The sequence below is a fragment of the Carlito syrichta genome, unplaced genomic scaffold, assembly GCF_000164805.1.
Source record: "Carlito syrichta isolate Samal-C Ts95f unplaced genomic scaffold, Tarsius_syrichta-2.0.1 Scaffold311002, whole genome shotgun sequence".
Classification (NCBI taxonomy): Eukaryota; Metazoa; Chordata; class Mammalia; order Primates; family Tarsiidae; genus Carlito; species Carlito syrichta.
The window spans coordinates 452,934-478,360 of NW_007255098.1; the positions used below are offsets into that span (position 1 = coordinate 452,934).

The following is a 25,427-nucleotide window of genomic DNA, read 5'->3' on the forward strand; positions in this document are numbered from 1 at the left end:
GATCTCCTCCCATGAGTCACGAATATTCTTAATGACATCTAGAATGGTGAATCCTTTCCAGAAGGTTTTCAATGTACTTATCCAAGCTCCATAAAGGAATCACTATCTACAGCAGCTATAGCCTTATAAAATGTATTTCTTAAATAATAAGATTTGAAAGTCAAAATGACTCCTTAATTCATGGACTGCAGAATGGATGTTGTGTTTAGCAGGCATGAAAACAACATGAATCTCCTTGTACAACTCCATCAGAGCTCTTGGGTGACCAGATGTTTTGTTAATGAGCAGTAATGTTTTAAAATAAATCTTTTTTTTTGAGCACTAAGTCTCTACAGTGGACTTATATAAATATTCAGTAAACCATGCTATAAACAGATGTGGTATCATCTAGGCTTGGCTATTCTGCTTATAGACCACAAGTAGAATAGATTTAATATAATTCTTAAGGGGCCTAGGATTTAGGATTTTCAGAATGGTAAATTAGCATTGGCTTTAACTTAAAGTCAGCCTGTCCTTTGAAACTTTGAAGCCAGGCATTGACTTCTCCTCTTTAGCTATGAAAGTCCCAGATGGCATCTTTTTCAAATAGAAGGCTGTTTCATATATGTTGAAAATCTGTTGTATAATGTAGCCACATTCATCAATGATCTTAGCTAGATATTCTGGTAACGTACTGCAGCTTCTATATCAGCCCTTGCTGTTTCACCTTGCATTCGTATGTTATAAAGATGACTTCTTTCCTTAAACCTCGTGAACCAGTCTCCGCTAACTTCCAACTTTTCTTCTGCAGTTTCCTCACCTCTCTCAGCTTTCACAGAATTGAAGAGAGTTAGGGTCTTGCTCCGGATTAGGCTTTGGCTGCCTTTAGGGAATGTTGCAGCTGGTTTGGTCTTCTATCCATACCACTCAAACTTTTCCCATATCAGCAATAAGGTTGTTTTACTTTCTTATCATTCATGTGTTCACTGGAGTAGCACTCTGAATTTTCTTCAAGCACTTGGCTTTTGCATTGACAACTTGGCCGACTGCTTAGTGCAAAAAGTCTAGCTTTTGACCTATCGCAGCTATCAGCATGCCTTCTTTACTAAGCTTAATAATTTCTTTTTTTTTTTAATCAATATTTTTTATTTTGATATTGTGGGGTACAGTTTAGGGTTAGGTATACAAATATGCTTTGTTCAGGCACCCTTGTTGATAAGGGGTGTCTCCCCGTTCCCAGACAGATATTGACTACCGTTAATCCCACCTCCTCCCCATAGTTTCCCACCACTGTCAGTCTTTTTTTAAAAATAGTACTATGGTGGATGTTCAAGGTCCACTATATGAGTGAGAACATGTGATACTCAGATCTTTGTTTCTGTGAGAGATCACTCAGTATTATAGACTCTAGTTCCATCCAGGTTGCTGTGAAATTCATGATTTTGTTCTTTTTTTATGGCTGCATAGTATTCCATCGTGTATATGTACCACAATTTTTTAATCCAGTCCTCTTTTGATGGACAGCATGGTTGGTTCCAGGTTCTTGCAATTGTGAACAATGCTGAGATAAACATATGTGTGCAGGTATCTTTTTGATAGAATGATTTGAGTTCTTCAGGGTATATTCCCAGTAGGGGGATTGTGGGGTCATAGGGGAGGTTGATATTTAGAGATTTTAGGACTCGCCACACTACTTTCCACAGAGGTTGCACTAGTTTACACTCCCACCAACAGTGTAGAAGTGTTCCCTTTTCACCACACCCTCTCCAGCAACTGTTATTTTTTGAGTTATTGATAACTGCCATTCTAGCTTTTGATTTAGTGAGAGACTTATGACTCCTCCTTTCACCTGACAACTTATGCCATTGTAGGGTTATTAATTGGCCTATTTTCAGTACTGTTGTGTCTCAGGGAACAGAGAAGCTCAAGGAGAGGGAGTGAGACAGGAAACAGCTGGTTGGTGGCGCATTCGGTACACACAGCACTTGTCGATTAAGTTTGCCACCTTATATAGGCATGGTTCATGGTGTCCACAAAAAATTACAATAGTAACACCAAAGATCACTGATCACAGATCACCATAACAGACATAATAATATGAAAAAATTGGAAATACTATGAGAATTACCAAAATGTGACATAGAGACATGAAGTGAGCACATGCTGTTGAAAAAGGGTGCCAATAGATTTGCTTGACATAGGGTTACCACAAACCTCCAATATGTTAAAAAAAATGCAGCATCTACAAAATGCAACAAAACAAGGTACAGCTCATATTAGAAATATAAACTATTTCTTTAAATGATAAATTTTGGTTATTTGGAAAATCAAGCTTTGTGACATCTTTGACTAACCCATCAATAACGGATAAATGAGGCTTTAGTATATTCTGAACCCATTTCAGAAAATCGTATCTAATAGGAATAGATTGCATCTCAGCATTTCTCTGCCAACTTTGAAAGGAGATAAATGATCAGCAGAGTGACTCACAGACAGTGATAAGCAGACAGGGTGACAAATGAAAGAGGCCCCAGAGAACAATGGAAATGAAGCCCAGTGCTGAGTCACTGTAATTTAAAGAGAATGGGGGGGAATCACCATCCAGCAAATTACACCACAATAATATCAGAAATTAAGAACAACAATACAGAAACTCAACTGTACGGGGAAAGAGATTAAGCGAAGAGTGTGTGAAAAAAACAGTTTTGAAAAAGACTCAAGAGAAAGCAATTGCTAAAATTGTGGCTGTAGGGGGGAATTGCTCTCACAGGAGAGGATCAGATAAGTACTTTTTTAATATCAAAAGCATTGGCCCTTTAATGCCCAAATGATGACTTGGTCAAAACCATCTTCTTCGACTTCACTTTGAGGATGAAGATGATGGGGGCTTGATAACTCTGGGGAAACGGTATTAAATTGTTCACTCCTTATTATGGCTTTGTCAGAAGTGGTTTTATAGAAAGAAACTTCTCCCACTGCCTCAGGGTCCGTGTCTTCAAGTCAGCTCTGTAAATTGGGTTTTCTCTATACTCCAGGCTCATGAGAATTAGTCTCTGCTTTCAGGAGGACAAATGCAGTGCTAATTGGGTCTTTAAATGATTTAACAATTAATCAATCCATAAATCCTTAGGAGCCCGGTCCCTTTGGTGTGTTCAACACAGCGAGATGCTTTGGGGGATATGGATTCATCCAAAGACTGGCTCCTGCCCTCATGGCACTACCCAACTAGTAGGAAAGACACTACTAAAACAAAGGGTGACCAACATTTAACGATGACCTGTGTTGTTAATTTACAGAACGCATCATGAAACCATCTGGAATTTTAGAAGCCTCTTCTCTCAGGGAGGGGATTAAGGGAGAGCCCTCATAAATTAGTCCTTCTCAGTGGTGCAAAATATACCATCCCGTTTTAACCTGATGCATAGAGTGAGGTTTGCTCAGACATTTATTGGGTCCCTACTGTATACTTGGCTCTGCTCCAGACATTGAGGGCTCAGCAGCAAACAGACACATTTGGTATCTAGTGTTAGATGGTCATAAGAACACGGTTAAAAATAAACTAGGCTAAAGGGGCTAGAAACTTCCTGGCCCTAGGAGGTGAGCGTGCAGTTGCTGAAGGAAGGAACGGCATTCTTTGATAAGATGGTAAGGAAACAGTAAGAGCCAAGTTTTAGAGTGCCCATCCTCAGCTGGGTTCCATGCCAACATGTTACAGATACTGGTTGGTGCAACCCTTGTGACCATCTGTTAAGGTAAATGATATCACTTCCAGTCTACAAGGCAAGAAGAAGGAGACTGAGAAGTGAGGTGACTTGTCTGGGTTACACAGAGGTGGGCAGGGTCTCCTGTTCAACCTCACTCATGGTGGCACCACTTTTGACTAGTAGCCACACTGGGACTATCGTAGGTGAGAGCTGGGTGCCCCTCCAGCCAGGTTTAAGTGAGACTAAATTTAGCACTAAACATGGAGCAACCAAACATAAGATCAGGACAACAGACAGTCTGTTTTTTGAAAAGCTCGCTTTTAAGGCTTCTAATTTCTATATTTAACAAAGTAGCTTTTAACTGAAGTATAGAGGAAAGGAGAAAACAGGTCTTCAGCTCTTTTGAAGGACACTGTTTAGCTATAAGTACCTCTTACTTCCTTCTGCAATGAGAAATTTTTCTTGCCTCTTTTTTTTTTTGGTCATCTGAGTAAATCATGGAAACATTACTGAGCTTGATTGGAAGGTTCTCTGAGAAGCACAAAATGCCCTGTGATCGTGGATTATTATTATCATCATTCTATTGTCATTACTGATGTTGTAGCGTCAAGTCCTGTTTGGTTCTAAAGACATACCACGGTAGAGACTACAACTTTCCCAATTCATGCTGATTTGGGAGAGTAAAGCATTTATTACACTAACAATTCACAAGGAACAACTATCTTCCAAATCAGTTCTGTAACCAGTTGTATCTAAATTGATTTGAATCACAAATTTGCAAATATTTCTATATTTAGAGATGCGGTGTTTTACCATTACAGAAAGCCTATTATTTTACACATACAGCAACATTTGCTGAAAAATGTATTTTACTTAAAGGAAATCAAATAAGCAAATAGTAGGGAAGATATGTAAATCAGCAGAACATAAAAACTGTGCAGAATAAAAAGGATGTGCTATATTGGAAGTAGGCAATTTGGCTTCTGCTGACAGAGTCTTTATGAACTGCTAACACTTATTTATTTGATAGCAACAATGGATGATCTAAGAGTTCTCAAAGGTAGCTTTAAAAATGTGAACAGCACAATAGATTATATGAATTCACTGGCCATGTCCTCTAATATTATCAAAATGAAGAAAAAAAAATCCTTGACCTAAGATACAGAAGGAAGGATAAAAGAACCAGGAACAGAGCTGGATGAGAGCTTTGGACACTGCCTGCCTGAGTTTTGATAGAGTGACCTGTGTTTGTGTGTTGATCCATGGGGGAACCAAAGTCATTTGAGCATTGAAGGTACTAGGGAGAATCAGAAGAAGGCCTGCCAATGGCTTGTAACATACACACATTCATTCATGCATTCAACCAACCAACTGGCCAGCATACATTTATTGAGCACCTACTGCGTACCAAACACTGTCAGGCACTCAAACTGCAAAACTGTGCCATCAAGGTACTTTTATGCCAGAAGGCAGAGGAACCCTGAAAACATGGTTATCCACCATGGCATGATCAGCTGGGTGCTGGGAAGAACCCTAGGAGGCATCCTGGTGTCTGAATGGCAGGAAGCACTCCTGCAGCTAAATCCTAAAGGATGCATGAGCAGGAGTCCTCAGTGGAAGCTGGTAGAAGACACATGCTAAGCCACAGAGGCAGCAGATGGCTGAGGCACACTAAAGGTGACCTGGCCCTCTCATACACTTTACAAGGCTGGAGAATCACCTGTGTGGCAGCCTTACAGCCACAGTATCAGGATCCTCTGTTGATACTTTAGGGTCACAGGGGCTCCTGTCACTTCATGACCAACCAGGATGATTTTTACTCCCAACAAGTGACTAACATAGAGAGAGAACAAGGGGTCATACTGGAGAGAAGACAGAGCAGGAGGTGGAATTTTTTTTTCCCCCAGTTACTGAAGGTATCACAGGGCTCTCTGGATTGGCTGCTACACATCATTAGCCTTTTAAATTCCACAAATAGGGGCTAGCGGAAAGCTTTTGGTGTGTTCTCTCATTCATGCATACATGCCACAAACACAGAAGGTCACGTGCTTAGCACTTAGCAAGTATTTTTTTTCATTTTTAATCTTCTTGGTTGGAGTCTAGGAGTCCAAAGACAAATGAGACATGGGTCCTATATGCAAAGTGTTCAAATTCTATTTTTAGAGAGTGATTTTTGTATATAGAATCCTTCCTGGTTCAAGGTGGGCAGAGTCCGTTAAGAAAAATCTCTCAAAATTGCCTTTTCTAATGGCCCAGCATGTCAAATGTGAGCTAGGGACGGACAGGCTGTGTGTGCCACTGGAGTTGGCTGCTGCCCTGACAACTGCACGACTTCGATTCTTTTTTTTTTCAGGTTTTATTTTTGTACTCATGCACTCAGGGAATATGAGAGGGAACAACTTTTAAAAAGCAAATAAATACATGTCAGGAAAATAAAATTTGTCAGCAGGCATTTCAGTCTCATGTTCCATGAACAGAGAAGGTGTTGAGGAAAAGAGAGAACAGAGACAGAGGAGATCTGTGGTTCCCACCTGGGTTCACTAACCCCAAGGAAGGTCTAGATTGGAAGTGGTGGGCAACTGCTTGCTATTTTCAGGATTTCAAAAGACTTAATGGAAAGTATCTATTTACACATGGAGAGGCAACTGGGACTAACTTAAAATCAATGTCTAGTTGGTTTTCCTAGGAATGGTCTTGCTTCAGGGGCTGACCCTGATATTTCTCACTGGAAGCTCTAATGGGCATTAAGTGGAAAAATGAACTTGTTATTTAAATGCAGTGTGGTAAACAGAGCCTGTTAGGAGAAAATGTCACTGGGCAAAATAGGACAAAAGGGATTAATGGGGACAAAAACCAATAATCAAACCATCTACGTAGGGATGAGACATTTTAATTTTGAGTTTTTTAAAAAAGACCAGAAACCTCGTCAACGTACATGGCTTGTGACATGAGGTGCTCTCACCACTGACTTGGGACATAGGGCGGGCATCATACTCATTAAGAGACAGTCCCTGGCAAGAGTGTTGGCTGAATGCAGATCATCAGGAACTGGTAAATACCAAACTCCATAGTACTCACATCACTTCCAGCCGGGCCATTCTGGAATCATTCCCTCCTTCAGATATAATTTCGCAGGTGTAGTCGCCGATGTCACCTGACCAGGTCTGGCTAATGAGAAGGGACCCATCCCTCTCCACCACAATTCTAGAATTGCTAGATGGAGTGATGACCACATTGTCCTTCTTCCAAACATAGCTGTGGGCCAAGCAAAGAGTCTTGAGTTACAAAACCCACAGGAACAGAATCACTGGTCCTTTCCCATCCATTAAAAAGCAAGCAACTGACAACCTTGTGAATATACTAAAAATCACTGAATTGTGCTCTTTAAAAGAGTAAATGTTAGGGTATGTGAATTATGCCTTAAAAAAATAAATAGCTATATTGGTCACAATGCAAAAATAGATGCTGAAGTGAAAAACAGGAGAATGAAAATGACTGGCAACATCTGTCTGATTTTATGTTTTAGAGACGGGGGGTCTGTAGAATCATTCGCATACTTGCCACCCTCTAAAACTGCATCTAACGTTCCTACCCCAGGAATATTTCTGGAGGTCAAGAGTATTGTCTGCATAGAAGGCAAAGGTTGTTTAAAAATCACTAGAGTAGATTATCCAACTCATGAAAAAAAAACAAAATCACACCTCATAAACAGATTTTCTATAAAAAAGAAAACATATTTTCTTAAAATTCAATCATTCTGGCAAAATGGTTCAAAAGCACATTTATTTCTCATTTAATCTTTATCTATGGCAATTTTAGCACACTTTTCTTTTCACATATAGACTAAATTAAGAGCCTGCCCAGTCTTTAGATGTTTGTGGGCAGGCCACTACTCTCTGCTACATGGAATGGAAGTGTTCTTTTTCTTTTCCAAAATAATTTGATCAGAGTTTTAAGATATACCTAGTTCTTTAAGAGCTTCATATTCACAAGCACAAACATTTACAAACTACTTGTCTGAAACAACCCTGAGACAGGACAGGACCGATTCCACAAGAAAGAGTGATTAGGTTGCTCCCTCCATTGCCAGCATTTAGTTGCAATTGTAACTTACGGCCTGGAGCTCACTGGTGAAGAGAAAACCTGGAACAAGGGTGCCCCAAGAGTGAATAATCCAATTCTTTCTCAAGAAGGGGCTCCAATTTAATCACATATAAATAGCTACAAGAAACCCAGAAAGATCCAAGGGGATTCTTTCTGAGCTCTCAGAATAGTAGAAGACAACTTAAAATCATTCTCCAAATCATTTACAAAGGAATGAATTCTTTTCCAGAAATGATAACTGCCTCTAAGACAGCCCCCAAAGATTCTCTAGGTAATCTTTAACTTGCTATTTTTGCTCGTTCATTTGTGTTTTGCTTTCTGCATCCTTGCACCTAAACCAAACTTGGTTTTTGAGTCCTGTCCTGTCTCAGGGTTATTTCAGATAAGTAGTTTGTAAATGTTTGTGCTTGTGAATATGAAGCTTTTAAAGAACTAGGTATATCTTAAAAATCTGATCAAATTATTTTGGAAAAGAAAAAGAACACTTTCATTCCATGTAGCAGAGAGTAGTGGCCCTGTCCACAAACATCTAAAGACTGGGCAGGCTCTTAATTTAGTCTATATGTGAAAAGAAAAATGTGCTAAACTCCAGAAAGCCAAGTGGAAATATGGACAATTATGACTTGCCATACACCTGGTAAAGAAGAGTGAGAGAGCAGCTTAGTCTCTGAGTCCCACTGATGACATATGTGCCAACAGCCATCCCCTCTGATCAGAGTGAGATGCCTCAGGAGGCAGGAATGCATCTTGAGTCCACCCATTTGACTACCTCCATGCAACCTCAAGTGAAAATACGGTAATGATTGAATTTTTCTTGATTGACACATTTTCAAGGCTGATTCCCAAAATTATTAACTATTTTAAAGTGGCTGCTTGACACGAAAAACTCACTGCTGATAGCCACCTGTTTGCTGCCAAGCCTTTACCTGGAGTGTCATCTTTTGCACTGTTACTTTCCTGGTCTGAATTCAAACAAAGACAGGATACTACAAATCCTGTAGAGTCTCTTTAAGTCACCCAGCTTCCTCCTGTGTACATATTTTCCTCTGAGAGTGTTAGGTACTATGGTTGCCTTTCTCCTATGTATAGGTCTCCCTTGCTCCACATCTCACAATGAAACTATCCTTGGAGTAAAGAACACTCCTCTGGAGTATTGCACAGCCCCCGTGTAAACACTGCAGAAATCCTATTCGATCCCTCTGGATTTTTCCCTCATTAAGTATCAGTCTCTGACAAGTACGTTTTACAGATAGTGTATTAACCTTGGCAGAAAAAATCATGAAAAGCTGTATTGAAATCATGGAGTGGAACATAGCTCACTGTAAATAATACATAAGGCTGTGGTAGAAAATGGGATTTGTGTGATTAATGACAAGCCCACAACTATAAGATGCCATAATCGGGACCTGCAGCTGAAATCAAAGTTCCCCAAATTCTTCCTTCTCATCTCAACTTTACTTCCTAAGCACGCAGAATATTAACAAGCCCCAGAGCATTGTAACTGACTGTGCTGACCGGAGCGAAATCCGGGGGTCATGTGTGGCTCCACAGCGCAGCGTGGCTGTGGTCCCCTTAATCACCACGTGGTCCTCGGGAGGGTGGACAATGAATGTTCGATCTGAAAAAACACAAGTCATAACTTAGATGAAATGACAAGTTTGAAAGTTGCACCCAGGGGGATAACAAATCAGTCATCTGATATCAAAACCTCCAAGTTTTCTCTTATGTTGGCAGAACGAGTGTAAAAGGAAGCAGTTAAGATCGCTCAGGGAATTGAAAACAAGCCTTCCACACTGCAGCAAAATTAAGTCAATCCATCCCACCCCTCCTAGGCCATCTTTAACCTCAAACACTCCAGAAGAAAATGAGCCTGAAAGATCATATGCAAATGTTTATTAGGTTCTAGGCTCTTGGTTAACATCTAGATTCTTTTTCAAGATGATCATTCCAGTAATTTCTAAAGTTTGCATAGTACTTTATGACTTTGCCAAGTGCTTTCATTGTTTTATACGAAACATTGTTTTATTTTGTTCTCACAACAATCATATGAGAGCTGTACTATTACTACTACCAGTTTCCTAGAAAGAAAGCAAATGCTCAGAAATGCTGTGGCTTGCCTATCACCACCAAGCCAAACACCTGCTCCAGAAGCTAAACACTCCTTTTGAGCAGGTGGCTTGGTAAACCACCAAACCAGTATGAGGTGGGGACTCGAGTGCCAGGAACACATCCTGGAACTTGGGAGTCAAAAGGCTAAGTTCAAGGTCAAGCTTGACTATTGCTAACATTGTGTTCAGAAAAATCATCTCTGGGCCTTAGTTTTCTTGTCTATGAAGATGCTAAGGCCATCAACAGTTGTATGCATTAAAATAGGTAAAGTGCATGAAAATGCTCTATAAGCCCCAAAGTGGTATACCAGTCATGCTAGTGTTGTGATAATTTTGAATCTTGACAGAGCCACAAAATTTTCTCTACAGAGATTTAGATGTCACTTTATCACTTTTAATTGTATAGTTAATTTTTAGAGGGTACAGGATGAATCAGAAGTGACTGACAGTGTCAACCACCAAATGGAACAAAACCTCTTTTTTAGTACTTGGCAATATATTGGGAATTTGGATTAATTTCTTTTAAACTTGTGATATTTTTAGAACACCTAATAAATTAGAAAGGGTCATTTATCAAAATGGATACCAACTATATGATAGAAAATGTTAAACAAATATGAAACAAAGCACAATAATTTAATTTTTCCTTATAAATGGGTTTTTGACAAATTATTCACACAAGCAAGTTAAAACTTTCTCTCCTTGTATAGTTTTATAAAATCTGCTAGTGAGCATTCTTTTGCTTTTTTGAACAATGAATTTTTAGTATATAAATCTGAATGAAGCAGAGAGGAAAAAGTATATTAGCAATTGATGCTAAAACATGGGAGGGGGGAAAGTATTTGGTATTACAATCCTTATGTTCCAGGAAACAATTAATTCTACATTTCAGAAACCTCTATTATCAATAATAAAAGAATAGTCAAAGCTGAGGAAACGAAGATTTTTCTTTCAGTTCACTCAATACACAAGAAACATTCATAGTTAAAATACTATAAGTATTTTAGTTAATCATAATAGTATAGAAAAATATGCTTTCTTTAGGATTTTAATTCTTAATTCATTTTTCTTACACAATGCTTACAAAATTAACCAATACATCAGTCTTGTTATTTGAGCTAGTTTGGTATAACCTCTCTACTCTACTTCACTGATTTTAAAAAGTCAATCTTTTATCCCTCCTGAAACGTCCCCATTAAATCTTTGAGTACATTTTCTAATTATTCTTTTGGAAGCTGAAAATTTAATTACTCAACAGATTTCTATAAATTAGTTGTAAAAATAATAATTCTCTTTTGATTAAATTAGAAAGTCCAAGGGCATATTGACATCCCTAAAGCATAGATGACATGATGATTAAACCATGATTAATGGAAGGTTCGCAGAGACAATCCTTACTCCACACAGTCAGCGCTGCGGATGCATTCAGGGAGCCCTCTGTGTTGGCTGCATAGCAAGTGTAGTTACCGGCATCCTGGATGAAGACAGGGGTGATCTGCAGACCCCCAGATTCAAGAAGCATGAACCTAGGAATCCGGACAGAGCCACTGGCCAAAATGTGGTTTTCTGAAGAAGAGTAGAGAAAACAGAAATGTTAGAGCCATATACTTGACAGAAATGTTAGCGCCATAACCAGGAAAATAACTTAAGAAAATAGTCAGAATAAAGTGAAAATTTCATGCACAAAAATAACTGAAGTAGTTCCCCTTAGCATTATTTAGAATAACAAAACCCAAGAATATCCTAATTGTTCCATATTGAGAGTTTTGGTTAAACATATTATGATCTATAAATGTGATTATTTTTGGTGATGGATTTTATTTTTCTTTATATGTCTATGTATTTGAACATTAAAGTTAATATTAAGTTCAAAATAAGGAAATAAAACAGAGAAAATACAGAAAATCAGAGAAAACCCCACCCCTCTTATTGATCTGCAGTTTTCTAGATCTTTATGTTTATGAACTATGTTTGAGTGCACGGATTATACCTATGAGACCCGAGAAGCCACCATGCAGTTTTCTGGTAGCAAGGAAAAATAAAACTTTTGACATTATACCCAGATATAGTCCACCAAGTATGATTAATCTATGCGATTCAAAATGACTCAACACAGACTTGTTAAGGATAGACTCTGTGCCGCTCGAAACGGCACTTGTGGAAGGAGCTGTGCAAGCTACAAAGACAACCTGTGGTATGACACCACCTTCCCAGGAACTGAACGTGCCGTTGGGGTTAATCTTCACACATCAAACTGGGGAGGGCGTAAAAAGACACTGTGCTAGAAGCATCTATCTTTCTTAAAAAAATAAAAGGACATGATTCTTAATTTTGAATATTATAAAGGAGAGCTCCATATTACAAATGGGAAAACTGAGTCCTAGCAGAGTTACTTCAAATCCAGTGCTTAACATTTCAAGGATCCCTACTAGGCCAGGGGCACTCTATGAGGGGCTTGGGTAGAGGAGAGTGACATCAACACTATTTTTCTTATGTTGTTAATGTGTGTTTCTGTTTCTAGAAGGCAGGGGGCTTATCTGTCTTATTTACTCATACTTCTGGCATTTAGCACCTGTAGGCATTCAATAAATGGTTATTTCATCTTTATTGGGTGAATAAGTGAGTGAATGAATGAGAGGGAGAATAACAAAATACAACCATTGGCCCAATGAATTCATTCATTTTCTTCACTGGCATGCTGTTGTAGAAAGCAGAAGCTACCCACCTCTCTTCCATGTGATGGCAGGTTTGGGAGCCCCAGACACCTCACACCTTAGAATGGCCATCATCCCGTCAGTGACCGTGGTGTCCACTGGACGCTGGGTGAACATAGGAGCTATATCTGAGGAGTCAAACAACAGTATGATCAGCGCCTCTTCCTTCAGGAATGGTTAAGCCACACTGGTAGGGTATTCCACATGGGTTTTATAGAACCAATCACAGAATAACTGTGGCAATAAAACATGAAAACCTTCGGAAGTGACTATAGCCAACCCACCATTATTTGTCTCCCAGGAATTACCTATCTTTGTTCATAGCCTGAAGAGAAAATGTAGTATCATGATGAAATGGATACACAGTGGAAAGGTGAAGGGGCCAGGAGAACAAATTTAGGTGAATGTTAAAAAGAGGAGTAACTTTTTTTTAGGTGAATGAATGTTAAAAAGAGGAGCAGCATTAATTTAGATAAACCACACACACACTTCTTTCAATTTTTAAATGAAAGAAAAAGCTAATTTTGAATATAAGATGTCATCCGCAAGATGAAACTTTCACACTTTCTAAGAGCTGTTTTGAAAGTTAAAATAACCAGATTTCAAAGATTTCAATAAAGATCAATCCCCGGAGGGGTTGTGAGTCCTAAGTACTGGGCTTACCTTATTGTACTACCTGATAACAACCAGCAAATCCTGTACAGCCATGATCTCCCAAGTCCTATATGAAGGTACTGAGTGGATGCCCCCATGGGGAGAAGCAGGCAGGCCTTCAGCAGTCCAAGGCACAGCTGCCCGCCTCTTCCTGCCTCTGGCCAGAGTCTCCCAAACCACAGTAAGTCCAAGTGACTCCACTGCCAAGGCACATCCTGATGCTGATCATGACTCTCTGCCTCCTGTGCGACCACCTGAGTCCTAGGTCTTGCCCGACGATGCAGGGCTTGCTAATTGGTCTCAATGCTTCTGTGCCTGTTTCCCAGTCCATGAGACACCCAGCCTTCAGGCTGCCCGTTGAAAGCTACAAAGCTACAAAGGCCTTTCTGCCACAATCAAAGCTCCTAAAGCCTCCCACGGCTCTTGGGCCCTCTGGCCCCGCTTATCCCTCCACCCTCTGCATAGCCACTGTGCTCCATCAGGCTCCATCTACCTGCCTCCTTTACCTGCGTGCATGCCGAACTTGCTCTCCAAGGCTCTTGCAGCCCCCCTGCACTGTGACATTTACATTCCCAAGATTTCACATGACTGGCTCCTTCTTCTCTTCAGGTCTCTCCTAGAGACCCCCTTCCTGACTGCTGCCCAGGGGAGATTTCCTGCTCACTCTGCCACCTCACCTGTGCCCCTCCTCTCAGCACTCCTGCTTGGCTGGAGTCATTTTGTCCTTTCTTGACATTCTCCTCCCTCCACCACCCTCTGTCCTGGAAGCATAGGAACCTCACCTGTCTTCCTCACAGCCATGTCTCCAAAGCCTGATCCACAGGGCCTGACACAGATGCTCAATAGCCGTTTGCTAAATGAGCTTATAAATATTGATTTTTTAAACACACGGTTTCCTTTTATTAAAGGTATTTTAATTTAAAAATTTCATTTAAACTGGGCTCGGTGGCTCAGCCTGTAATCCTGCGCTTTGGGAGGCTGAAGTGAGTAGATTGCCTGAGCCCGTGGGTTCAAGACCCACCTGGGCAACTTGGCGAGACCTCATCTCTACAATAAATCAAAAAATTAGCTGGGCATGGTAGCGTGCACCTGTAGTTCCAGCTACTTGGAAGGCTGAGGCGGAAGGATCGCCAGAGCCCAGTGGGTCGAGGCTGCGGTAGCCGGGAGTGGCCACTGCACTCCAGTCTGGGAGACAGAGTGAGATGCTAACTCAAAAAAAAAAAAAAATTCATTTAGCAAAACTCTGTACTTACAAAACAGATAACTTAGCATCATCAGGATCACTCATTTGTTTGTTTACTCACCAGTTGCCATGGTAACCACTTTAAGGGACATTTTTATTTACACTTCTAATCTGATCTTCATGAAAATCCTGTAAATTGGACTGGGTTGATTCCATTTTAACAGATGAGAAAACTGAGGTTGAGAGAAATTAAGTAATGCACTCTAGGTCGCCCTATCTTCTAATTCCTAGGTCTCTCACTAAAGGTGGGGCCGGCAAACTACAACCTGTGGGCCAAATCCCGCCCATTGTTTATTTCTGTAAACAAAGTTTTATTGGAACACAGCCATTCCCATTTGCTTACAATTGTCTGTGGCTACTTTCACACCACTATAGCAGAGTTGAGTGGCCCATGTCCCTCAAAGCCTAAAATATTTACTATTAGGCCCTTTACAGAAAAGCTTGCCAATCCATACCCCAGAACATTCTGGCCCACAACTACAAGATAGGCTTTAAATAATTCTAATTGATCAAAACCCAGTTTCTGGCTTACATACTCATTATTATTACTACCGCTTGAAGCAATATTGGTTTTTCAAACTCCAAACTGGAAGACAAATTTGATCCCTGGGCAAGATTCAAGGAAGTGAGCCATAGTTGACCAAAAATGTGTAAGGATCTACAAGTTCTGGATGGTAAAAGTCATAGGCCAAGCACACAATGACACCAATTTGCTTTCTCAAATAGCTCTTACACCTGAGGATATTAGCATTTTGCTTCCCAAAGGGTAAACATGAAAGGTATAATTCCATAATCACTAAATTCTACTTCATTTTAAGAAGAACAATATTGTATAACCATGGGAGATTAAAAAGAAAACCCACAGATACAATGAAAACCTTTACCTTTATTTTATTTTTCAAAGACAGAGTACCAAGGTATTTCTGTTAATGGGATAATAAAAGAAACTCACAAAAGAACTATAATTGTTCAATAAAACTAAAATAGAGAACGCATTTAAAACATAAAAAAAGACCAAAGAAAGAGATTGGGAGTGAACTATTCACTCAATAGTCCTTCCAATTCCATCCAGAAAAGTGAGGAATTTTTTTTACTTCTCCTCAAGAAAGAAGAGGGCTTAGTGCTGGAAAAAGCAAGGCTCGCATGAGAACAGGGAGGGCACCAGGGACTGGGGAAACGACTGGGTGCCATTGCTGCTCATGGGCTGCAGTAGTTTCCCTACAGGACCTAACCATGGGTCAAGGTGTGCCTGAGGCATAATAACCCCCCTCTGGCCACACTCCTCTGTCTGTTTACTTCAGGGGACTGAGCAGATACCACCATTTTCTGTGTGTTCCAGGGGGCAAAGCAGGGGAAGCTCTGGCCTGAGGGCCCAGGCTAGCTGTCTGGTTTTCCTGATGGGGGTACTCACTGGTTACTTCCAGGTAGGTGTGGGTCTGGATTTCTCCTCCTTCATTACTGGCAAAGCACTGGAAGATTCCAGAGTCCTCTGGACGCAGCTTCTGAATGCGCAGGCCCCCGCTCGAGAGCACTTTGTAGCGAGAATTCTGGAGCTTGTGGATGGAGATGGCATCCTTGTACCACTGGAGGGTGGGAAGGGGGACCCCTGGAACGGAAATAAACGTCATTTAAACAATTAATTCCTTATATGAGGACTGAGGCACAACTGTCTCAAAGGCTAGAATGGCAACATTTTAATAGGCATTTTCTTGTCTATTAGTCCTTTCAACTACACTGTAAGGAGTCATTTCTCTCAGCTTATGAGAAGAAACCAACACAGAGAGGTGTGAAGAGGAAGGGCAGAGTGAGCTCCAAGTAGTCAGGCTCTACTCTGAACCTGCAGAGATTGTGCTCTTGTTTGGAAAGAAAGGGATTCCAATGGTGACTGACTTCAGTGTTCAGACTAAGATGAAGGCCTGTCTGCAGAAGGCCTCGATTCTGCTGCCGCAGGAGGGCCTGTGCCCAGGTCATCAGGACAGAAGGCAGGATACAGGTCAATTCCAGGTCTGCTCCTCACTGTGGCATCTTGGGCAGAGTACATTACTTATCTCCGTCGCTGTTTCCTCAACATGTGGGCAAGGAAATAACAGTCATGACTTCAAAAGGCTTGAAGGTTAGATGTTGTGTTTTGTTTTGTTTTCTATTTTAAAGATGTAGGGTACAATTCAGGATTAGGTATATGAGTGGGTATCATACAGGTAGAGTTGTTTGGGCCTCTCTTTGGTCCCCACTTTCCCTGGTGTGAGTCAGTTACCCTTACTGATGTTGTGTCCCCCTCTTCCCCTGGAAGTATCCTGCTACTGCCAATCTCTTTCTTACAGTATTATGGTAAATGTTCAGGGTCCACTTATGAGTAAGAACGTGTGGTACTCTGTTCTTTGTTTCTGTGATAAATCACTGAGTATTACTGACTCTAAATCCATCCAGGTCCATGTGTTGGTCCTTCGCTATGGCTGTGTAATATTCCATTATGTGTATGTGCCACATTACATGTTTATACATATGTACATATGAATGAAATGCTTATGCCTGGCACATGGTGAGTGCTCATGCGCAGTAAGCATTCATTATGACACCTAACAATGACAAAAATGAGTGCCACTTTTTAAACACCCTCGATTGAAGGAGTTGGATATCACTTGACCTTAACGGAATTCCACCATCTCCAAGTGATCATTAGGCTAAGCAACAAGTGGAGGAGATGTGTTTGGTCCAAGGTCAATGAGCCACAAAAGGTGTGACATTGTGAACATAGGAAAAATTGCTTTAGGCCACAAGACAGATGCGAGTCTAGACAGATGAGGAGGTAAGGCTGCAGGGTGGTGCCATCCTTGCACCCCAAGAGCAAAGTGAGCATGGCACAGTGACCAAGAGGAAGGTGGGGGGTGGAAAGACTGAGGTGAAATGCACAGCACCCTCCCAACTGCCCCTTCCTCAGCTCAATGGTGTTATAGCAAGAAGTAAGGCCTCGAGGCAGCAAGGCTGGCGCTCTACACGTACAGCCAGCCCCACCCAGAATGAGACTTAGTGTTGGTTTGAGAGGGGTATACAAGTAGACAAAAGATGAGCTCACAAGGGGCAGAACCGGGGTGGTCAATGAAAGGGACCACCCTCGGCCTGAGAGCCTGAGGACTCTGTTGTTTGCCCACCGCACGCCTGTGGCCAGCACACACAACCAGGCATTGATGAACGAATGCTGCCACAGTGTTCCCTAAGGCCCTCGCTGCATGGCACAAGCCCTGACTGGGGAAACACTAGGCCCTTCTCTGGGTGGCTTCTCCAAGTGGCCAAGGAGACTAGCAACCATGGAGGACTGCTTCCTGGGGACTTCCCCTATCCTTCCTTAAGTCACAGAGGGTTCGGCCCACCCAGGAAGTAAAACTGGGTAGAGAGAGACTCTATGTAGAAGCAGACCAAGGCACATGAGATAACAAAGTCCAGAAATGGTAGGCACATGTATGCCTGTTGTGGGTCTGTGGGAAAAGTGAGGAAATATCTAGACTAAGTTCTAGGTCTCAGATGGTTCTGTACCTCAGTTTCCCAAAATATAAGATGAACTTAAATTAAAAAAAAAATACATCTTGACATGATTTGGCGGAAAGCACACCAAAATCCCTTAATTTAAGATGCTGTGTAGATAGGTGTGAGATGTCTACTTTAATAAATAAAGTTAATGTCATGGAATATTTCAAGATAATGTGTTCTCAGATTCTGTTCTTTGCCTTAATTATGTTTCCTGTCAGTTTTCATTAAATCAGAAAATTTTAAAAATCCATTTCAAGGTAAAAGCATAACCAATTCATCTACAACCTCATAATAGCAGTTACATGATGTAGCTTTCATAAAGAATAACCACTTCACATGCTGATATAGTTTCATTGTCAAAATTAAAAGAAAGCAGTAAATTATACGATGACAATGTAATGTTGAAAGACCTTTTCTACATATATTTATAAGTCTATACTTAACAAGCAGTTTACCCTGTAGAAATCATGCAAAAAAGAGCATTCTCTTGTCAAAGGGAGAGTTAAGATTGTCACTTATTCAAAAATAATTGTTAGTACATAGGGAACTAGGAGTATTTCTATTTTGGGGAAATTTAATGTCATAAACAGAAATCTTATTCCCCACAGTATTATATACTTATTTCTAAAATACAAGCACTGTAAATATTTTATAGCTTTGCATTCACAGACTTGTTGGCCTTAAGAACCTGGCACTTGGAAAGAGAACAATACAACCATAGTAAGAAAATATTTCCATTTAAAATTCATACTACTTTCCTCTCATCCCTGTCTCGCCTCCCCTGCACTGCATCAGTAGAGCTAGAACAGAGAAGAACAAAACAGAACAGATCTGTAGACAGCAGCTATTAGGCACCCACCAGAACCACCACTGAACCAAGTCCTGCGGCAGCAGCAGTTGTTACGAAGCATGAAGTGTAGTGGGGAGGGGCCTTCTGGGAAGAGGCTGGTCTCTCCCTTTACCACCGACACCGAATGGATGACACACCACTCATTTCCAGAAATAACAAATGGCATCCATGTGGTTGTATGTACAGACAAATGGCATTTGTTCTATGTTCCAGGGCCTCAGATCCTGGGGGAGGCCTGTGTCCTGGCAAGGACACATGCTTTGGTGGCTGATGGATTTGGGTTTGGATTCTGTCTCCATCACCATGTGACCCTAGGAAAGTTACTTACCCAGCATTTAATAAGCAAATCCCATGTGCCAGACACCGGGGAATGATTTCACAAGAGAAATATCTCATTTCACCTTCATGGCTCTGTGCCTTGGGCACGCTACTTCACCTTACTTTCTAAGACTTGGTTTCCGTATGTTGACAGTGAGATAATACCATCTCTTTTTGGAGGTGTTTTGAAGATTTACAGAATTGGTGGTCATCATTACCCTCCAGGCTTTTAGGGGGTGGAAAAAAATACCCATCCTTATGGTGGACAGGCATAAACAACAAATAAAAGGTCCTTTTCATCTCTTGACAGTTGCCAGAACACAAACACAGGTTTTGTTAATAAAATTGCCTTGGCAAGCCTGTTTCAGTTAGGGGGTTTTGTGTCATCACCTGCTGCCCAATATGAAATGGTGACCATGGACAGATAGTAATCAGGGCATGGGGATGAGGGGTGGAACTATCTGAATAACAAGGGAAAAGCTGATCCAGAACTGAAAGGGCAGGGAAAAAAGGGAAAAATTTCTATTCAAATACCATTCAGTCATAAACAAGAGTGAAACCATGTCTTTTGCAGAAACATGGATTGAACTGGAAGCCATTATCTTAAGTGAAACAACCCAGAGAAAGACAAATACCACATGTTCTCACTTATAAGTGGGAGCTAAATAATGTGTACACATAGACATAGAGTATGGAATGATGGACAGTGGGGACTTGGAAATGTAGGGGCAGAAGGCGTGATGAGAAATTATGTAATGAGTGCAGGCACGTTCATTTCTACATCAAAAGATCTGACTTCATCACAATGCAATATATCGACATAGCAAAACTACATCTGTACTCCATAAAATTTTACAAATAGAATAAATTTAAACAAATTTCCCTTCCTACAGAGTGGATTTGGTCACCAGTCCCAATCACCCCATGAATGAGCATGAATTTTCTGCCCCAAGTCTTAGGAGGTCATGCTTTTGTAGAATTAGAGTGTTTGAAGAGGAGTCAACAGGACAAGACTGAGTCCTCTCTGTTTGGATGGATGGGCTGAAGCCTACCTTTTTGCTCCCTTGGGTAGATATTCGTATCCCTGTTTAGCAGATTAGGAAACAAAAGCTCAGCAAGGTCAAGCACATTACCCAAGGTCACATGCCCAGTGACTGAGTTCTACTTTTCTCCAAAGTCTGTTCTTATCCATCGTATTCAACGATGCCCTAGAATGATGAAACTTCTGTCCTGGAAAGGTGTTTTAATTCCTCCACATCATGGCTCCTCATCCAACACTGTCTCCACACTCACCCATGGCTCGACATGCAATGTCCACGGTTTCTTCCACTTCAACTAAAATCCGACTCTCAGGTTCAGCTGTAAAATATGGTGGCTCTTTAAACAAGAAAAAAAGAAAAGTGCCTAAGCAAAAGAATGTATCAGAGACCACACAGCCTAAAATACTTTGAGCTCCTCTTCAATACTATTTTTAAGAACTTCATCATTAGTTACCATTGTACACATAAACTCAGACTTCAGCAAGCAGAGGCCAAAGGCAATTTATATTCTAAGGTTTCAGAAAGCAAATTACTACTCAGGGTGATGGCTATTTTTCAGTTTATGGGCTTGAATCATGGAATATCTTAATTCACATTTTAGAAGGACTACCCCAAGAGGTTCATAAAGGTTTATATTTACAGCACCGTATTTTATAGGCTAGTTTGCTTCAGTATCTAAACTAAACACCAACTCATGAAGCATGTCAAATAAAGTGCCGGAGCAAGGCGCCCGGCCTGTATCAGGGAATAGTGCGGCCCATTAACATATTTTTTAAAGTCTTAGCAGTTCTCCTACAAAATATAGATTTAATACTTCAATGGAATGTAAAATAATAGCAAGGAGAAAAAAATAGGGGACCTCTCATGCATCTTTAGTAGCAAAGGAAACCCTTAACCACTTGTGTATCTCTAGATACTCCACTTGCCTGCTCAGCAAAAAAAAAAAAAAAAAAAAGGTTGTATTAAACAATGAATTTCCTTGGAGAGTAAATTGTGATATTTTTCTCAGTTTATTAAGCAGAAATTCAACAAAGGCATGGCCAACTTTGTCGAGTATTAAGGTGGTAGTGATTTCATTATCATGATAACAAAAGGCTGTTGTATTCACTTTCAGTGTGATAATTAATTTCTGGAAACTATCTTCCAGAATGGTTTATTTTCATTGTAATTGTGTTCAATGTGGATAATATAGCTTGGCATGCCTCCTATATTGACTGTATCTTCAAAGCAAGGTGGAACCCAAAGGAGAAAAAAGAGAAATGAAAACTTAGCATTTCAAATAAATGATTAAGGAGAAAAGGCTGAAGGTTTCTGAATGGAGCAAAGTTAGGTATCAATTCTGCAATTACCTGGACCACTCAAGCAGAAACAATCTGCCTGAATTATCCACTCTGGCTGAGGAGTGGCTGCAAATTCACTAGATGAAAGCGGAATCCTCTACTAGTTTTTTTTTGTGTGTGGGTGTATAGACCAGGCCTAAAGAAATACTGCAAAAATGTAATGACCACATTTTTCAAACTGGTTTTCATTGCACAACTCGTAGTATTCTCCATTCAGTCACATTTCCTTAATCAATAATAATGAAGGCAGCATTATTTATATTCTAACTCTACAGTAGCTGCATCCTGTCAAGGTCCTTGTGTGCAGGTCCTGACCCATATTTATCCATGAACACTAAGTCAATACCTCCTGTCATGGTCCGATTAAAGGGATGTGAGGGAAAAAGGAAAAAATATGTTAAACATCAACATTTGCTCAGGATTAATTATGGTTTTCCTTTTCTTTGTTAAATATTTTATTTTTAGATAACTGTAGAGTCCCATGCTATTATAAGAAATAATACTGAAAGATCTCATGTATCCTTTACTTAGCTTCCCCCAATAATAACATCTTGCAAAACCATAGCACAGTATCAACCAGGATATTGATATTGATACAATCAGCCTGTCTAGTCAGATCCCCCCAGTTTAGCTTGTGCTCAGGTGTGGTGTGGAAGAGAAAGGTGTATGTACAGTTCTACACGTTACTGCATGTGTAGGTTCATGCGCCCACCACCACACTAAGATACAGAATGGGCCCATCAGCACAAGGATGTTGCCTTTCTCTAACCACACGCACCCACCCAAGTCTCACCCTTACCCCTGGCAATCACTAATCTGTTCCCCATTTCCATAAATTTGTCATTTCAAAATGTTATATGACTGGGATCACACGGTACGTAACCGTTGGAACTGGATTTTTTCACTCAGCCTGATTCCCTCGAGAGTCATCCAAGCGGACTTTGATTATGTAAAGTCCATATATATAAACAGTTTGCAATACAGGACCAGACTGCCTTCTCTGAGATAATGACTGCAGATGCTGTCTAGCCCAGCACTCTGAGCTCCACCTCAAGTGCCAGGAAAGGATGTTGCTGGGATCAGAGAGAAGAGGACTCCACACAGTGACTGAAAGATGCCTCAGGCTGACCAAGACCATGGCTCCAGGGCTGGGACATGCGTTGAGGACCTCTAGGCCCAGCCAAGGTACCTCTCTCTGAGCTTTGCCCTCCCTCTACCCTAGCCGGTTAGCACACGGGCCTGGCACGCACTGTGCCGTTGGATGAAAATTTATCCCACTCCACATGCCCCCCAGTACCTTGGCCCAGGCAAGGTCTGGAAGGGCAGCCTGCCAATGGTTGCAGGAGCCAATATCTTTGGGAGTTTTAGTAGTTCAATGCTAGGAAAGCTGAGAGTAGCACCAGCAGGGCGTGTTTGTTCACGGTTGATGCTCTTACCTTGTTCTGGAAAGCTTTCCTGGTAGCTGAGCAAGCAGAGTAGGCATGGAGCTGCCAAAGGCCCCACAGGCCCGCACAGCTTCTGGTCTTCATTCTAGTACTTCCTGCCTTGTATAGGGTACAGTTCTCTAAGTGCTGACCCTTTATATTATCCTAACTCAAGAGGCGCTCAGAAGATTTTTCTCCCTACCCCTAACTATTGTCTTTATATGTAGTCGGCTATAAAGAATATGATATGCCAAGCATGTTAACCATGAAAAGACTGGATTAACAGTGGGGGAAACCCAATGTGAATTAGTCAACCTGTGCGTTGACTTTTTCAACCACTCACTCTTCAAAGAGCAAGAGGGCAAGCATATGTCTCAGCTAATGGGTGCAGCTCTTCCTAGAAAGGGTAACCCTGCCAACACAGGCCTACTGTGGACTTCAAAAAATTGATCACAATTGCAGCCAATAAAGCTAAGGACTGAAACAAACACTTCTATCCCTTTTGAAACAAGAGAAAGACATCAGACAAAGGTTCTCCTCCTTGCATGAAATCGGAGTGTTCAGAAAAGGCCAGCACAGTCTGTTTGCCCTCCACACGACCCAGAGCCCATGGCAGCTGCTTCAGGATTGGCACAAGCTTCCAGTTCCCTAATCTTAGAATGGGAGGTGGGGATACCTCCCAGGCAGCCCCCAAAGCGAGGGTCACATCACCCACTTTCCAAGACGCGAGGTGACAAGCTACAGGGTGGACCTGACGGAGGCAGCCATGGTGGCGACGGTCCCCACACCCCAAACACGCGTCACGCTTCCGGCCCTGGGCCTGGATGTGGCTTCCGAGTTGCAGGGTGTGTCCTGTGTTGAGCTCTCCACAGGACCCAAGATGCGCCCTGCTCTGTTTCCCTTCCTCTCCAGGACACCCATCCTAGGAAGCAACAAATCCCATGGCCTGTCCTTGCTCACCTTCCCTGTCCATGCTTGTGTGCTCTGTCCACCGCAGTGAGCAGAACAGCACCCCAAAACATCCACACCCAAGCCCTTGGCACCTGTTTGCTCTGTTATGTGGCAAGAGGGACTCTTCAGAATGATTAAGGTATCTGACCTTAAAATAGGGAGATTGTCCTGGGTGGGCCCAGTCTAATCACATGAACCCCTAAAAGTAGACAACTTCCTCCAGCTAGAAATAGGAGCGATAAGGTGGAAGAAGAGTGAGAGATCCAAATGTGAGAAGGACTTGGCCCACTGTACTGGCTTTGGAGATGGTCCAGGAGTGAGTAGCTCTGGAACCTGGGGCGACCCCTGGCCAGCAGCCAGTCCCACAACCACATGAACTGACTTCTGCCAACAACCTGGAGGAGATGGGCAGTGGATTCCCTACCAGAGTCTCTGGAGAAGAGTCCAACCCAGTAAAACTCACCCTCTCTCCCAAGTTTTTGAGTGAGTGGGAAGGAACCAGTGTGTTAGTATACACACCTATGGGAGAAGGGTCAGTGTGTAGACAGCACTGCTTTGTGCTTTGTGCTTTGTGATGAGGAGAAAATGCTGCAACTGTTGGTCTGGAGGGGAAGATGCTTATGCTGCATTTCACTGAATCTAAGATGCTGCTGTCCTTAGTTAGAGATATTGTTGTTTTATTATTCCCAAGAAAGAAAAAATGCTTCCAGAAATTGTGTGAAACATCCCAACTTCAGAACAGTAAATATGAAAAATGTGTGTCATGTAATTGATCACTGGTAAATAACTAGTACAATGTGACATGTTATAAAAGAGTTACACTAACAGCAAACAAAGCTGTGATTTTAGTGCTTCTGCGATAGACATTACTTTATTTACAAATCTTCACAATATGGGCTGGTATCACTATCTACATTGCTTCCATTTTACAGATGTGGAGACCGAGGCCAATGGAGACAAAGACGCTTGTTCAAGCCAGTGAACGGTTCAGTGAGAATCTAAACCCAGTTCTACCTCGAGAGCCCACATTGTTATACATCATGCAATGCTGCAAAGTGTGTCCCAGAGTTTATGAGGGCATGGCTGACAGAGCATCAGTCTACTTCCTGGTCAACAAGACCAAGAAATTCACAGAGAGGTGATGATGTGGAGGAGTCTTGATGGATAAACAGCCTGCATTAGCTAGGTAAGGTGGCACCTAGGGGCAGAGGGGCACTCATCAAAGCACAGGCATGAGTAGGTGCTCAGGGGTCTGCAAGAATGTGACCCAGACTTGGCAGGCCTCCCCCAGAAGCAAGCCTTCGGACAAGTTTGATGCCAAGTTTTTTTGGCAGGTGATGGAAACATCATTAGGGGATTGTGGAGGTCAGCAGAAAAAGAGCACGTTATCATGGCAGCTCCTGCTGTGGGCAACTGGAGCTTCACTCCAGGGGGATATTCTGGAAGCCAGTATAGAGCACAACTCCATAGCGA

General features: G+C 41.5%; 1 protein-coding gene across 1 annotated transcript in view; it reads right to left on the minus strand.

Annotated features, from left to right (window-relative positions):
* The window catches only part of SDK1 (sidekick cell adhesion molecule 1), a 619,404-nt gene that overhangs the window by 231,670 nt on the left and 362,307 nt on the right, over positions 1-25,427 (minus strand). Inside the window, exons 7-12 of the mRNA XM_008068469.1 lie at positions 20,493-20,576; positions 15,918-16,112; positions 12,621-12,737; positions 11,294-11,461; positions 9,303-9,405; positions 6,762-6,938 (exon numbers count right to left, since the gene is read on the minus strand). Of these exons, the coding sequence (XP_008066660.1) occupies positions 6,762-6,938; positions 9,303-9,405; positions 11,294-11,461; positions 12,621-12,737; positions 15,918-16,112; positions 20,493-20,576 (844 nt within the window). The remainder of the gene's footprint in view (positions 1-6,761; positions 6,939-9,302; positions 9,406-11,293; positions 11,462-12,620; positions 12,738-15,917; positions 16,113-20,492; positions 20,577-25,427) is intronic.